The 16,393-nt window shown below is 41.9% G+C and overlaps 1 protein-coding gene across 1 annotated transcript in view; it reads right to left on the bottom strand.

Annotated features, from left to right (window-relative positions):
* LOC109321622 (cytosolic phospholipase A2 epsilon-like) overlaps nt 1-16,393 on the bottom strand; it is a 44,908-nt gene that overhangs the window by 18,582 nt on the left and 9,933 nt on the right. The window contains exons 3-10 of the mRNA XM_019552356.1: nt 13,812-13,948; nt 12,010-12,141; nt 8,304-8,344; nt 6,971-7,013; nt 6,063-6,126; nt 4,068-4,228; nt 3,816-3,908; nt 629-666 (exon numbers count right to left, since the gene is read on the bottom strand). Coding sequence (XP_019407901.1) covers nt 629-666; nt 3,816-3,908; nt 4,068-4,228; nt 6,063-6,126; nt 6,971-7,013; nt 8,304-8,344; nt 12,010-12,141; nt 13,812-13,948 — 709 coding nt within the window. The remainder of the gene's footprint in view (nt 1-628; nt 667-3,815; nt 3,909-4,067; nt 4,229-6,062; nt 6,127-6,970; nt 7,014-8,303; nt 8,345-12,009; nt 12,142-13,811; nt 13,949-16,393) is intronic.

Here is a 16,393-nt window from a genome sequence, read left to right as displayed (position 1 = left end):
TAAATCAGTATAAGTGATCAGAAACTGGTTCAAATCTGTAACTCAACAGAAGTTCAGTGCACATAAACTGCTTTTTAAATGGCCAAAACAGGCTTAAGATAAATCTGGATGGATGTATCAGACTTAATTGATTTAGGTTAAATCAGTTTATTGAACTTCTGTCCCAGATTTCCTCCAGATTCAAGTCCTGCAGCATACCATGTTGCTTTGCAGGGTGGGAAGGCTAGCTTTGGCCCAAGCTATCTGCTCCAGCTGAGCAAGGAGGCATGCCCTGATACCCCCCAGCTTCTGGCCTGGGCCACTGCAGGCATGTGGCTGCTTTTCTGGAATCAAAAATGAATGTCTGTTCACTTTCTTACCAGTTCAATCTATGCAGTTCAGACTAGCCTGCAAAGATTTAATCATTTCAGTCTCAGGCTTTTGGATTGTCTTTACTTAGCCATTATTCTCAGATAAAGAAAGGGTAGAGCTTGACAGACAGTTACCCACACCCAAAGTACAAATGGGCTTGTTCTTTCAATAGATAAGCATTTATGCCTACATAGAGCCCTCTATAGCTGCAGCAGCCACTAGCAACCTGCAGGGATCTATCTGCTGCAGGATCAGTACTCAAGGGAAGGTCTCTTACCATTCATTTGCCTTCACATGCAGGTCAAATGTTCTGTTCTGAAAATCAATAATGCCAATATTATAAGCTCTATCATATTTTAAGCTTGTGTTCATTAGAATGAGTTTTACCTCCTTCACAATCAGTACAAAGCCTAACTATCCATCATTTGAAAAAGATAAGACTATATATATTCATTACCCTGGTTAATTATCAGTGACATTATTTATCTCATGTTTCTCATTAGAGCTGAGTGAATAATGAATGAATAATATATTTTCAGTCCAGTGCTGAACTGAAAAAAATGTTTCATTTTGAACTGAAGCAGATTTTATTTTTTTCAAATTTTGTATTTTTTTCAAATCGTTTTGGGTAAAGTCAAAATATCTTCTTGAACCTGAAATTATTCCCCTCCAAAGCCTATAATGGAACCCAAAATACCAAGTCTCACTGTCACTCTGCTGTCAGCAAGTATATGTGAAATAAGTGGATAAAGTTTGTGTGTCAGCCACATTTATGGCTTGCACAGAGGATGACAGTTTAATAAGGCTGTCAGTTATTCTGTTAGATTAAATGCTAGAGGTTTCAGCTTGGATCTGAAGGTTCCATTCCTGCTGATGGTCCATGTGCACATCAACATAATGCCACCAATTGACATTTTTATGTTTAGTTTACTATTTTCAAGACCTTGGAAATTACAAAACTACATTAGTCTAAGTCAGCAAATGTGAAAAATAAGTTTTCCCTTGCAACCTTGATTTGATCCTTTTGTGCATGTGCCCTATGGCACTCTCGCGGGCCCTAACAGACAGCCCAACCATGGCTAATTGCCCAGATGACTAATCCTACCAGAGGCTCTAACTGGTAATTGCACCTGGGTTAATGAACCAGCTGGCCACTGTGAGGGCCTTCTGATTGGCTGCTGGGGATAGCAGCCTTCCCATTTAAGTCCAACTGTGGCAGCTGACTGTAAACCAGACAATAGTTCTGCCTGTTTGTAGGCTGTGGTAAGTCTCCCTGGAGCCTATGCTCTTGGTACTCTGGTATCTGACCCTGCTTGGCTTTGCTTCTTGGGTCTGGCTTTTTGGAAATTCCACCTTGGATGTCATAATTTGGTCTCGGACTCTAGAATTTTGTCTCTGGCCCTCCCGTGGCCTGCCCACTAGATCAGCCCACTTATGACCTAGTCCTTATAGATGCAGTCTTTAAAAACATGATCATATGTAACAGGAAGACAAAGGCTCCTATCACTAGATAAGCAGGGATGAGAGGGTAGCCTCGCAGGACAGAAGAGTGAACCATAGTAAAGAGGCAATTTGAACCTCAATAGATCAGAGAAATAGGACAGATACACTGGCAGATGGCAGCAGAGCCATGCTGCAGACAGCAGGGCAAGCTGCCAATTAGGACTAATGGGGTGCGACTATGCTGGAGCTAAAGAGGCACCTGAGCAGAAGAGGCCAGGCTCAGGGCACTTAAAAATCCTGCACTTTGAACAAGAATGGGGTTGGGGAGTCAAACTGGTGCTCCTGGGGGGTGGATGAGCAGCTGGAGAGACCCTGATTGCCATGGAGTGCTTAGAAGACAAGTGAAGTGAAAGCCTAGCAGTGAGGTCAAGTGTTGCTTTACCCCAGAAAAGAGAGGTAAGTTTCTTTTTAAGTGGATACTTGTCCCTTTTGTTATAGTTTGCACTGGTGGACCAGACATGGCTGTAAGGGGTAATGAGGAGACCATGAAGTGACAGGGAGGCACAGTAGTTAGCCCTGACAGGGAAGGGATATGAGGAACAGAGGGCCAATAGCCTAAACCAGAGAGAAGTCCAAGAAGGAGGAAGGGCCAAGGCCAAGAGGGCAAGAGCCCACAGCTCAAGAAGGGTGAACGTAGGTATGCTGCAGGTAGGAGAGCCAAAGCCTGAATCAAGGAAAGGAACAGAGGTGGTCTGAAGCTGAGAAGGTCAGCCAGAGCCTGGAAGAGAAAGATTGGGGCTGGGGCCCAGGAGCCAGGGTTCAGAACTGTGGACCTTGGGTTAAGGGACCCAGCTAGAGAAAAGGTATCAAAGCCAGAAAGGCTGAAGCCCCAGCTAACTTTGGTGGCCAGAGGGCCAAGCAGTATGACAGGGTAAGAGGTCTTGCTTGAATGATAACTTGTACCATCTGCAAGGCATGGGCATGGTTGCAGAGGAGAGAGGAGGCCATGAATCTAACCCTTAAGGTCAGCAGGGCCTGGGAAAACTAGCAATAAGGACAAGGAGGACAGAGAGAGAACCCCAGAAGACTTGCCAACCCCAGGTGGGCAGCCTCCCCTCATTAATTTTTCTATACCAACAAGGCATGGCAAGAAAGTGAATGCGTTGCAATCCAGGGACTTGAGTGGGGCCAGAAAAGACAGAGGGGGCCACAAGGTGGCATCACAGAGGTCCTCAGGCACTGTCTTGTCACATTATTTTATAGTCTTTCCTTAGGAACTTTGCCCAATTTAGTTCACAGGAAGGACGTGACAGGGGAGGAATCAAACTTGTACACTGAAGAAGACTATTGATCCTACCAATTTTGTTGAAAAGGCTGGAAGTTATGCAGTGACTGAAGCAGTACAAGGAAGAATCGTCCCATGATTAAGGAAATCCGATTCTGAACAGGAGCATTTGATTCTAGCCATCCCTCTGCCACAGAGTCCCTCAGTTATGCTATGCACAACTCACCTAAATTATTCTTTTCACACCTTAACTGTGTGTTCTTTATTTTCTAGATAGGCAGTTTAAGACTAATATCTAAACTGCAGATATGTGGACACTTTCGATTTTGCTCTCTCTGCCTCAGTTCCCCATCTGTAAAATAATAGTGATATCACCCCCTTGCCTTACAGTGGTGTTGTGAGAAAAACCTAGTGATTTTTGAAGTCCTCTGGGAGTATAGTGATCAGCAGCACCATAGTAAAATCCTATAAGGAATTTTGTAATTCTGTCTTCAGTGGCATGTTTGCATACTGGCAGTAAAATGGGGCCTGGTGCCACACACTGTATAATATAAGAAAAAAGCAACATATGGCATGGCTGTTCAGTAAGTGAGCACAATTCATCCTGTACACTATAGGATAATACTGATACCTAACTAACTGGAGTTTAGTCACAATGGAAATCTATTGTACCGTCTCTGAGGAGAAAGTATATGGGTTTGGTATTTATTCCAAAAGGTCAGTGGTAGCCACTCACCTCTCCTATTGTTACTTTTTCTTGTATGGGAAGTGAATTCAGGGGTAGGGTCAAAAACTCATTTTCATTCCTTTCCCCTTGATTTGATGATGACTGAAAAAATATTAAAATAGAGGATTATTTTAATATGACAAAGAGAAAATCATCAAAACAATCCTTGCCGTGCATACTGCCAAGTCCTCAAACCAAGATCAACTGAAAAAACTGTACACATGTTGACTTCTGAGTTCATAAATGCCAGTAGTGACGTACCCTGCTGAGCTGCCTCCTCTGTGGTATTGTAACATTTAAGTCTGAGTGGTTATACTTTATATAGTGGAATCTTGCAGGAGTAGCAGGGAAAAGCCAAGAGTTCAGTGAAAGGTTCTGGGCCCCTTCATAGGATCCTTCCAACATAAATGCAAATTTTCTATCTGAAGTGGTGACAAGACAAACACAGAACCTTATGGTTACCATCACATCCTTACACAACCAAATAAAAACGGGACTTTGGTATTCATAACATAGATGCTATTTTAAAATTGAATAATGCAACAAATACTAAACAGGATCACATAACCTAAATGTTCTGAATCCATAAAAAGCTTTGAACAGCAGGTCAGTCCTATGACAACCTGAACATCATCCATCCCTACTGGAACAAATGGGATTTGAGGGAACTTGGAACCTGTTATAATAGGATCAAAAGTAATTTATGCTCTGGGATATGTAAGGTGATATGCTATACCAGTGCCAAGTATCCAAGTAGACTTACAGATCTAAGCGTGATTCTGTTTCACCCTACTGGAGTCCATGAAAATCAGTAATGAAAAAGAAAAGTAGGTCCTTCTTCTCCCTGTTTTTGTGCAGCTCAGTCTTAAGAGTAAGATGGCAGTGGGTTACAAAAGTAGAAGCATTAGTGAATGTTCAAGACTTGAACAGGCTGGAACGTCACAGTTAGACACCTAGTCTACTTAGATACCTAATAGGTGGAATTAATTTGCTTAAATATTACACACTATTACAGCAATGCATTTGTGCTGTGTCTCACCCACATTTTGACAGCTAAAGATCTTGGATCTAAAATCAGTTACATAGATTTATCTATATCTCTTAGCATCACTTCTGGGTCTGCTGCAAACTTTGGAATTATATTTTAGTGATCTGTCCTGTAATTCCTGCTAGGAATGTTAAACCATAGCAAGTATTTCATTTTAATTGTGAGATAACTGATTAAAAGCAATGGCTTGGATGTATAATTTTCTTCTGAAGTCTCTTTTTTTCTAAAGGGGTAGAATATCCAAAACAGAGTCAACAGAAATCACCTGAATTGAAATCAGCAAGCACCTTTTAAAATCCCAGACTTAATCTATTTGTCCATCCTTTAAAGAGTTTTTTAAAAAGCTTTTTTATCCCTTGTAAAATGTTCTAAATAGTTCTGTGCACTCGTCATTCAAACATCTTTTTTTTACTGATTTCATATGTAGTATTTACAGTAGAGGCCCCATATCTCCCCTGTACTAATGGTAGGAAAAGTGCCATAATAATGTGCATATTTAATATTAAATATGCCAAACATGGAATCCCTAAATGGATTTCTCAAGAAAGGAACTGGTTTCCAATCCTGGTAACTAGTTGTGCATGAAAACACTGCTACTGATTCTTAAAGTGATGATCCACATGCTTATGTACTTTGCTGAATCAAGTCCATAAAAGATTGCTAAAGTATAGTATTTTTTAATATGTACAATGCATCAGGACAATACAAGTGTAGTGGTAATGCAATGGTTATGTGTAACTTAAGTTGCACAATAATACCTGAGGTAATATAGAATATATTTGGTTTTGCCCTCATGACTTTTTTTCCGGTATCCTGTCTAAAAGATGGCCAATCAGTTTGATTTTAAAGGAGTGGGAAGGAATTCTTCTCACTGCATTTACTTCCTTCATTCCTGAATTCTGGATTCCCTGATAGGTGAGGGATGGAAAATTTCATCTTCAAGTAAGAATATTTCTTGCAAAGTTGACAATGGGATGTTATAATGGAAACTAGTCTGTTCAATTAACTAGACACATGTTCACCCAGGCATATTCTATAAGTTGTATTTGATTAATTAGGGCCTGATTCAACATCCATGGGACCTAGTGGACTCTCCCTTTTGCCTCTGATGGACACTGAATTAGGTTTTCAGAATATAAAATACTGGCTTTTTGCTATAAAATTTTAATCAACTTCACCCAAAGCCATCAGATTAAAAAAATACTAACCTGTAGAATCCTTTCTCACCCTTCCCCCATTGACCTGAGCCTCCAAGCAGGAAACTTCACGAGCCTGTAACAAAGGCAACAAATGAACTAATAAGAGGTACCTGTAGTGGTGTAGCTATACACAAGCCTAGTTCCTCAGCTGGTCTCTTGCATCTAGGTAGAAAAAGGCTGAGTCTTTTGGGCAAAAGAAGCAAGATTGGCCTGTAGGAGGACTAATGTATTGCTTTATGTTCCTTTGCACTGACTTTCAATCAAATCTCTGGAAGGAATCATGTCTAGTTGTCAGATTGACAACTAAACTGCAACTTTCTGTATAAGTTTTTAGGGAGGGTGCATGTACATGGAAAACCATCCTGACTTCTCCACCAAGTTAATAGATTTGCAGAAATGAAAAAAAATAAAAGGAAAACAAAATAGTAAGGGGAAGCTAATAAAGAAGCAGTTGTTATTAAAAGGATCAGCATTTTGGAAGTCCAGCCTATGGATATGGCTTGTCATTAGGTTTTGGTCACACTGTCATGACTGGTTTATGGGAAAGTTATTACACAACATAGTCTACCCCAGCCTACTTCATAACAATCCAGGCACTAGCTTTGTGATTACTTACAACAATACCCCTTGTTGTCTTTCCCATCACGTAACACTACAATGGGATTGTGGAGGAGTACTACCTTGGGGCAGCTCACACATTTTTCCAGCTCAAGCCTCTCCCAACATGAATAACCAGGGGGAATTGTGTGGGAAAACTGACTGTCACGTTGGCTGCATGTGATCCAGTTCCAACCTGCCTGGCTGTCAGCCTTTGTGTTTCAGCAGCAGCTATGGGGAAACTGGCTGATTCTCTAGTTTGTGCAATACAGTAGCATTTATTATGCAGTACAGAAAAGATTGCAGAAAATAAAAATTACCACTAATACACCATTCGTAGCGATGTTTTCAGGAAGATCAGGGCTAAAAAGAAAAAATGTAAAATACTCAATTTATAACTGTAATGTTTTAAACTCCTGAATTGCAATTCTTTGTCTTTTTATTCCCCACAGTATAACAGTACAAATAATGTTAGATGTAGTTTCCAGGTTACAGTACCTCATATTGCTTCAAATGTACTAGATAAACATGATGAAAGGTAGTACCCCTGCTATTCCTGTCGTACAGGTTTGCTGAATAGAGACTGCGCTCTGTGCCAAAATAGGATAGTTCTCTTATGTAAACTAGGCTGAGTTTGTAGTGTTAGACTACAAACTTAGTAAATTATTCTATTGCCCCAAAATATCCACACTTGAACCCTGAGTACCAGAGGTTAAAAACTGATGAATTAATGCAACATACTATAAAAGCTTTCCCTAGTTATCTTAGATGTCAACAATATTAAAATCTAGATGTGCATGGCCATTATCACCACTAATCAAACCTATCAGTGTACAACTATTGCTAATTAAAAACCTTTTAAAAATGTATCCCTCTGTGTGAAATTCGTTTAATGCTTCCATGTTTGTTATATCATTCTGTGACGTAAGAGAACTCATTACAACTTAGAGGACCAATGATTTCAAAGAGCATAAGCTGTGGTGTGGTGGTGGTGGTGGTGGTGGTGGTGGGGTGTGTGTGTGTGTGTGTGTGTGTGTGTGTGTGTGTGTGTGTGAGAGAGAGTGAAGGAGGAGGAGAGGGAGATGGTCTGTTTGCTTTTTTGTTGTTTTTTGGTTTTTTAAGTTAGCTAAAATTAATTTCTGTTTTGAATGCCCCAAACAGCCATACTAGTGAGAAAAATCCAAAGATATTTCTATGCTCCACTGAATGTTCATTTTAGCTTTGTAATCCAACTGGATGCCTAATGTGACCACACTTCTCTACATTGGAGAAAGCCCCACAGAAAAATCTAACAAATGCATTTGTCCATCATCTCCCATTCCCATAGATCTGGCCACACTGGATTAGGACAGTGCTTCTCAACCTGTGGATTGCGACCCAAAAGTGGGTCACAAGAATATATGAAAGGGTTGTGACACACCCACCCCCTACCCCTCACACTGGGGGGGCTGGGGTGAGGGGTAGCAGGTCAGGAGTGAGGGGCAATGGGTTGGGACTGGCCATCAATGTTTACAAATGGGTCCCAGTACATAAAAATGTTGAGAACCATGGGTTTAGCAGATAATAGGGGTACAAAGCAATTTCTTCTTGTTAATTTATTCCTCCTTGACTGACTTACATCAATTAGATACTAAATCTTTTGATTTTACTTGCCTGCTTTCCTTTGTAAACTCGACCTCTAGCTCCTCCTTTCCCTGAAAATGAAAACAAATGGCACGTTGACACTTTTCTCTAGAAAGTACCCCAGGGGATGTAAAAATCAGATTCTTTGATAGGCATGGAGCTTCTGCAAAAAAGCTTTCACCTCTTTTATTGCTAATGCAATGGGCTTCATTGTCTTCTGTTTTGTTTATGTCCAATGCACTAAGGGTCCCACACTTTGTATCTTCTTTGAAATGAACACACTGCATATGCCAGGGGTATTGGGCATCTCTTCATTTCTGCTCATAACCACCCCCTATGACACACTATTTCAGCAACTCTACACCTCCGTGCCTTCCTTTACTTTATGGGCTCTGAAGGTCCCCAGAAGGGCTATGCAAAATGGCTTTGCCTCATTCTGATTTCAGATTCAGCCATTTCGGAGAACAGTGATTCATTTCAGTGTTTTGGATCACTGCTCCATTTCAATTCGGCCAAATCTGTTTCAGAGTTTTGATGCAGCAGCGGCAATCAGGGCCTCCAAGGGCAGGTGGTAGAGCCCCACCCCCACCCCAGTACAGGACAGCAGGGATTGCCCCTCCCACGCCCTGCTTGGCAGCTGCACAGTGCTGTCTGAAAGCTGGGGCGGCTCCACCTGTCAACTGGCGCCGCGCACCACTCAGCCCCAGCAGCCCCAGCTCCCAGGCAATGCACAGCACCCTGCCAAGCCACACTGCACCCGTGCTATGGGGCAGCTGCCACAGAGGTGCCCAGTGGGGGGGCAATCCCCACTGCCCCACGCTGCATGGAGGGCTCTGCCATGAGCCCTCAGAGGCCACGATTGCTGTTGTGCAGTTGGTGAGTACACTATACTACATCCCCACTTCTATGTAAATCTATCCAATTGCAAACCTCTAGATCCCTGGACCATTCATCAACATACTTATCCTTTCCTCTGGGTCCCTTCTTCCCATATAACCCTACTCCCACCCTCCCAGAACCTGCTGATCAGATAGATTGTTCCTGGATGACCACATGACATATAAACAGAATAATGCCACCGAGTTGAGTGAAGAGCTTTATTACTACAGAGGAAGACTTTTGAAATTAGTCACATATGCCACTCATGCTTACCTCTTGAGGAAGATAAGTAAGATGAATATTATTGAATGAACATTGGACAGTCTGAGGTTTCCCAGGAAACATTCCTTACCTTTGTACCAAGACTGCTTTGACTTAAAACATCATAAAAGTCACTTAGAACTAACTTTTCTGACAGCAAGACTAGATAATTTTGTTGTCACTAAGGAAAATATAAAATTCAGAGTCCAGTTTTCAAAGACAGGCATTCACGTTGCTAACATATAAAATTGGCATTTATGTGCTCAAACACTAATCTGACCACCTCAGCATGGTACTGGTTTGTTTTTATCCTAAGCATGTAGATTTAAATTAGGGGTGTGCAAAGCAGGCCCTATTTGATTTGGATTGAGATTCAGCCTGAATCAGGGACACTAATTTGATTCATTGATTTGGATCACTGTCCCTGATTCAATTTAGCTGAATCCAGCTCTGAAGATTCGATGCTGATTCAGAGAATCAGCAATTTGGACATAGACACAGCTTTAGAAGTTTTTTCTACATACCTCAAGGTACCAGCACAGCTTGTGAATGCTGTAATGTCGGGGCACCTGGAGCATCCCATAGGAGTGCAGGGGGGCCACTCTACATGCTTGGTGGTGAAACTGGAAGTGGACTGAAAGTACTTCCAGTTCACTTCCAGGCCTGCCAGGGAGCGTGCTGGGGGTCCCCCCGGCTAGGCGATTGGCCGCAGACCCAGTAGGCACCGGTCGCCAAGCTGTGGGGGTGCATGAAGCCCCTCTGTGTGCTCCCCAGCCGACCCAGAAGTGGACCGGAAGTGCTTCTGGTCCACTTCTGGGTCTACTGCCAAGCGTGCTGGGGACCACCCCTTCCCCCCCGCTCTTCTGTGGGATGCTTCATGCGCCCCAGTGTTCCAGCATTCACGAGCCGCCTTCTACCTAGAGGTATGTAGAAAAAACATTTAAGTTGTGTTTATGTCCGAATTTCGGAATCTTTCTGAATCTCTCCAAATCGATTCGGAGGGTTCCGCTTCGATTTGAAGAGATTAAAGAGTCCTCTGATTCAATTCAGATTCAGAGATTCGACCACCAAATCGGGCCGAATCTTAGCTGAATCAAATCAGGGGCTGAAGCTTCGCATATCCCTAATTTAAATCCATATTTGAACACTGTTCTGACTCTATGGGGTGTCTACATGCCACCATATGGCAATGTTGCTATAGTGGCATACTTTAGTACTTGCTTTTGGAAGTACTAAAGCACAGTTCAGTAGCAGCCCATGCAGCACGTCGTTAGTTTTTGCTGCTACTTCATCATAGTGGCATGCTAAAATCGGAGATTGCATCACTACAGCAAAGTAGCTGCCAATCACATAGCACGTTGTACAGCAATGTAGCACATTGCTATGGTGATGTAGAATAAGGTGTAGACACAGTGCTGTACCTAGACTCCTGGCAGCCCAAGTGAACTTCTAGCATTGGGCCTCCCTTCTCCAGAGATGATGGTTTTTTGTTGCAGAAGTTTTTATCACATCTGTGGTAGAGATGTCTTTAGATAGTTCATTCTCAACTGATAACATTGCCAGTCCCATATGTGTGCAATGTGTGTAATATTAAAACTTTTTTTGCAATTGAAATTTTTTTTTTCATTTTTGGGCCCCTTTCTGTCTGGGCAGGGTCAGCTGCCCGGTTCGCTCATACCTGTGTATGGGTCTGTGTAGATGTGCCCTATATAAACTTTAACAATGGGTGCTTATACTCCAGCGGAAAATAATACCTCAGCTAAATTCAAACCAATACCCTATGAACAACTGTGTGAAACTGTTAGCCAAAGTTTTTATTTTAATCATAGAAGTAATGTTGAAGTGCTTTACCCTGAAAGAGACTGAGAGGCTGATAGATATAAATGGACAATATAGTGCACTCAACAAAGCAAAAAACTACATTCTGTACAAGGAACTCTAATGATATATTAAGGAGGAAATTATATGTATATTGGAGGAAATACATTACATATATACATACACACACATGCACATATATATGTATGTATACATACACATATATACTAGCCAATTCCCCGTCAAGAATAACAGGTGGGGAGCGGGGCAGGGATGGAGTGCCACCACCTAGCACCCTACACCATTGCTGCCTCCCAGGAGCAGGGGGGATAGAAGCTTGCCCGACTGTCCCCTCCATCCCCCTCTGCCAGCACCCCACACCGCCACCACCTCCAGTGCCGCTGGCCTTACCCCTCCCCACTCCGGTCCTGCTCCTTGGAGGTAACAGAGCACTGCCATGAGGGTGGGGACAGAGCAGGGGGACTCTCTGTCCCCTCTGTCATGGCAGCACTCCACTGTCTCTCAGAAGCAGGGCCGGGGGGGGAAGGGGTGCTGGCCTCACCCCTTTTCTGCTCCACCCCCTCCATCCCTGCCATCATGTTGGTGCTCTGCACTCTGATTGGTTGTTTAATTAACCAGTCAGAGTGCTCCAAGAGTGTTACGGACAGACAGACAGATGGGCTAAGCCCTTTACTGCATAAGAATATATATATAGGAGAAAAACTGATTTTAAAATGTCCCCTTCCAACCAAATTCTACCTTAGATTCTAATCCTCACCTTGGGATTCAGCTGAAAGTTCAGCCGAACTGTTTCTCCAAGTTGGATTTTAGACACATCAAAGAAAACAGTGAGGAGATGGTCATCTTGAGTTAAACTATCTTCATCGCAGACTTTTAGCTCCAGAATGTTCTGGGAACAAAAATGAAAGTGTGTCTAAGTCTGAGAAGCAGATGACCCTGAGAATCACTCATGTTAATGTGTGCAAGTGGGGAAGAGAATGTCAGATTTAACAACCAAATAAGAAAATGAGACAGAAAAAATTGGAAAATGGAAATTTTACCCAATTGTAAATGTATTTATTCAAATCCTAAATAAAATTGGTTTGTTCTTTTTCCAGTTTTAATGGCAAAGATTAGAAATGTAATCAAATAATTGCTGATTGCAGCAGCTGGTTGCCATTACATAACCTCTGATTAAATCTTTTGGGTGGGCTCAAATTTGCTTGTTCTATTTCTCTATAAGAGTCCAAAACCATAGTCTAATCCTTCCAGAGGAAGATAATATTGAAAGATATAATGATGCATTAAATGTCATGCTAGGCATGTTAGTAGGGACCACTGTAATTGGTTCCACAGCATGGGAGGAAAAGTGCACCCCCCTGCAAGCTCGTTGGAGCCAATTTCAGATGTTTTTCAGGGTGGGCTCTCCCATCCCTCTGATTGGCAGGCTGGGCAGCAGGTAAGCAGAGTTGCTGCTCCAGCCCCTGCTAGCATGCCACTGCCCTCGCTTCACTCTGAGCTGGGCTTTTAAACTCCCTGCCAAAGTAGGGAATTGAACACCCTGATTGACTGAGCCCTGGCAGGGGCTCCACCTGTACTATGCTGCCCCTTGGCCATTTCCAGCCAAATTGCAGTTTTCCAGGGCTTTGGGGGAAATGCTAAATCTTGAGGTTTCCCCTGAAAACCCCTGAATCCTGAATTACAGTGGTCCCTACATATTAGGGTAGCCATTATATGGTTTTTGTCTGATATTTCCATGTCAAAGATAACTGTGGTGTGGAGATTACTGCTAAACTCCTGACGATTACCAGAACCATACCTATTTATTTTCAGTAAGCCAAAATGCAGGTCAAGTGGTGGTTATTTCTGTACCTAACTAGGTGCAATTATAATTCAACATACCAAGAAACTGTATAATTACTGCATAATTAAGTAGACCCAGCACTCCCTCATGGTCTGTAATAAAAATGAAGCAAAACTGCACAAAAGGCTGTCTTGTGGCTGTACAGGAAGGAAAAATAGTTATATCAGATATTCTCCTTCCTTTCTTGCAACAGGAGGCTTGCTGGGCAGTTCTAAAGGATAATTCAATTTTCTGTTACCTGGGAGTGGGAGGTAAAGATTAGTCTCCTCAAGTCTTGAGCAAAAAAGGCATAAAATACTTTGGAGTGGCACCAAAGTGCCTGAATGGAAATAGGTGAAATCTTGTGTAATATTAATTGCTAGTCAGCTATAGTGCCCTCCATTTTTCACTATAAATAGTTCTTTATCGCTACTGCTATTGACATACTATATCGTTTGCAGGGGTCACAGTTCGCCATCACAGGCCTTGTAATTCAACATGCTGCTGGACTTAGGGCTTCCTGTTCTGAGGCTGCAGCCTTGGCTAGAATACAAGGCAACAGAGGTATTTTTGTGAATAATTCTGGTCTTCAGAAAGCTATGTTCAGGGAGGGTGAAAGTGCCCTCAGAAGAGCTTGGCACGGGATGTCTAGCAGTAAACAGTTACTAATGGGTAAATTACAAATACAATTTGAGCTAAGAGATCTTGCTGAAAGCAAGGGCATTTACTTATCTTACCTTGACCTGACTCTGAATCCTGAAGTGGAAGGTTTCATTCCACAGTGGGTCTTTGGTGTTGTTAACAGTTTTGGTTCGGACCTTGTGGACTGAAGCAGTTGGAAGGTAGAGGGTCACATAGCAATCAGACTGAGTCACTGTATAAGAGAAGGACAATGTAAATAGCAATATATCAATATACCACATTTAACATTGACAAAATGTCCTGAACTAGTTTTAGTTTTCTATATATGAAGTTATAAGGAATTCAGTACAGGATGATAGACATTATGTCGGGTGAATATGGGTAGCCCATTCTATTCCTGATAACTTGACAATATTTTCTTCTTTAAAACTATTACACTTTTTAATTATTGTAAAAATAGCAAATTAAATACAACTTGTTCTAAATATACAGCTATATTATACTCACTTCCAGTGAGAAACAGTATTAGTATGTAATGTCTGCACTCTTTGGAGCTTCAGAAAGGTTTAGAACTCTATGGATGTGAGTATATGACATCTGGACTAGCATAATTTACCTCAGTTTTCCAGATCTCACATAAGCAGCACCCAGAACAGCTTCACCACCTCATTTCCAAGTGTGACACATGCAAGCAGGAACATGTGTGCAAGATATGTTCAAGATCAGGCACTCATGGGCATTGCTGGGACACAGGGTAAACTTTCCCAAGAGTCCAATTCTGGATTAATCTGGCTTCCAAAGGAAAATGGCAGAGATATCCAGCACTGGTTACTATGGCAGCTGTGACTAGTAACTTCTACTTCTTTTGCTTGTTGAGGCCTTTCTTCTCTTACTACTACACTCGCCTTCACAACTTTAGGCACCAGAAACTCATCATCGGTATAACAAGTAGGGCTTCCATTTATTTATATCTCTGTCACAACAGGCACTTTTATTTCTTATAAAGTTAGAAGTTACTATTCAGTAAAGCTGGTCTAACTGCTTGGCTAACTGAGCCAAAAGTCAAGCTGATGACATTTGCAAAATTCTCCAATGTGTAAATGAAAGCTTATTTACCTTCCACAGCTGCACAATAAGCAGAAAAGTGCTCTTTTGTGCAATGTGGTACTGGTTTCAGTTTGTTGGTTTATAGTGATCATCACAGACCACAAAGTTCACATCTGAATTTGCACTTGCCCAGAATTCAGAGATATTTGATCTGGGGGGGGTTCCATTTAGTGGGCCTGTCTCCACATGCATTTACTGTACAGTAACTAGTAAGTGGCTTTTAGACAGGTGTCTACATGTGTAGGAACTACTGAGCAGTCACGTTGCGCATGTGGTCCAACTTGGGAGCACAGTTATTCTCAAGTCGGAGCACACACACAATGTTACTGTGGAGTAAGGCATCCACACGTGCTTTACTGCACAGCACCTAAGTGGGCATAAATTTGCTACCTGCATCATGCAGGTAGCAAATTTACAGTCAACTCAGCATAAGTCATCATAGTTACTGCACAATACGGGCATGCATGTATAGACACATGCCCATACTGCGCAGTAACTCTCAGTTAATGTGCAGTAACTGTGCACATGTAGACGCACCCATGTGTCACAAAATTAAAGGCCAGAAGAGTAGTTTGGCTTCAGAACTAAGCTCTATAGCTTTTCTATATTTGGGGGATGTTCAGATCTAAGGATTTCTGTACTAGCTGATGTCTAGTGGCAACCTGCAGTATCATTAATGAGAGCTTTAATCCTGACATGGAAATATACTTAAATGTGAATTCGTGTTTTTGTCAGTACAAAACAAAAGACAATTGTGAATCAAAGTAAGATGATCAATTGGCCCTACCCCCAGAACTGTAGGGTAAGAACCTTACAGAAGATGACCAGTTCCAAAGTATGACTACCTAGGAAGTGAGGAACAAGGCAAGGCAAATTTAACTACCAGTCTCTACCTAAGAAATGTTGGAAGTGGCGTGGAGGGAAATGTCCATAGGTGCTAATCATTATGTTTGTAAACATAATATGCATTACTCAAGCATTCAAGATAGTATACAATGGACACACCTCATCTGGATAGGTTCTATCCTGCCCCATTACATTTTGCTTGTGCATTTGAATCATAAATTCTATGGACAGACATACACAGATTTCCCTTTTCTTCCCTCAGTATGTGGAACCTAAAAATAACAAAGCCAACCTCATATATTCTTTTTAAGTTATTGATCCTTTCTTTCTTTTGACTCAGTTGCTATGGTTTGACACTGCCCTGTAAGACAACTGCATTTCAATCCCTGTTTTAATTCTAACTCTCTCTTGTCTGACTGGATTCTTCATTCAATGAAATAAAGATATATATACCTGCCTATAAAGGGGGGTGCATAAGTGTGTGTGTGTGTGTGTGTGTGTGTATACAATCCCAGGAGGCAGATATATATAAATATTTATATATCTTCATTTGCCCAGTGAGTAGTTGTAAAGTTGTTTATAAGTTAAAGTTTATAAGCCTTTGACACCGTCTCCCACCCCATCCTCATTAAAAAACTAGGCGACTGTGGCATTGATGCCTACACAGTCAGATGGATTGCAGATTGGCTCAAGGGTTGTACTCAGAGGGTGGTGGTGGATGGGT

This window comes from Crocodylus porosus, unplaced genomic scaffold (assembly GCF_001723895.1).
Source record: "Crocodylus porosus isolate Cpor-Errol unplaced genomic scaffold, CroPor_comp1, whole genome shotgun sequence".
NCBI lineage: Eukaryota > Metazoa > Chordata > Crocodylia > Crocodylidae > Crocodylus > Crocodylus porosus.
This window is presented reverse-complemented; position numbering and strand designations above follow the sequence as displayed.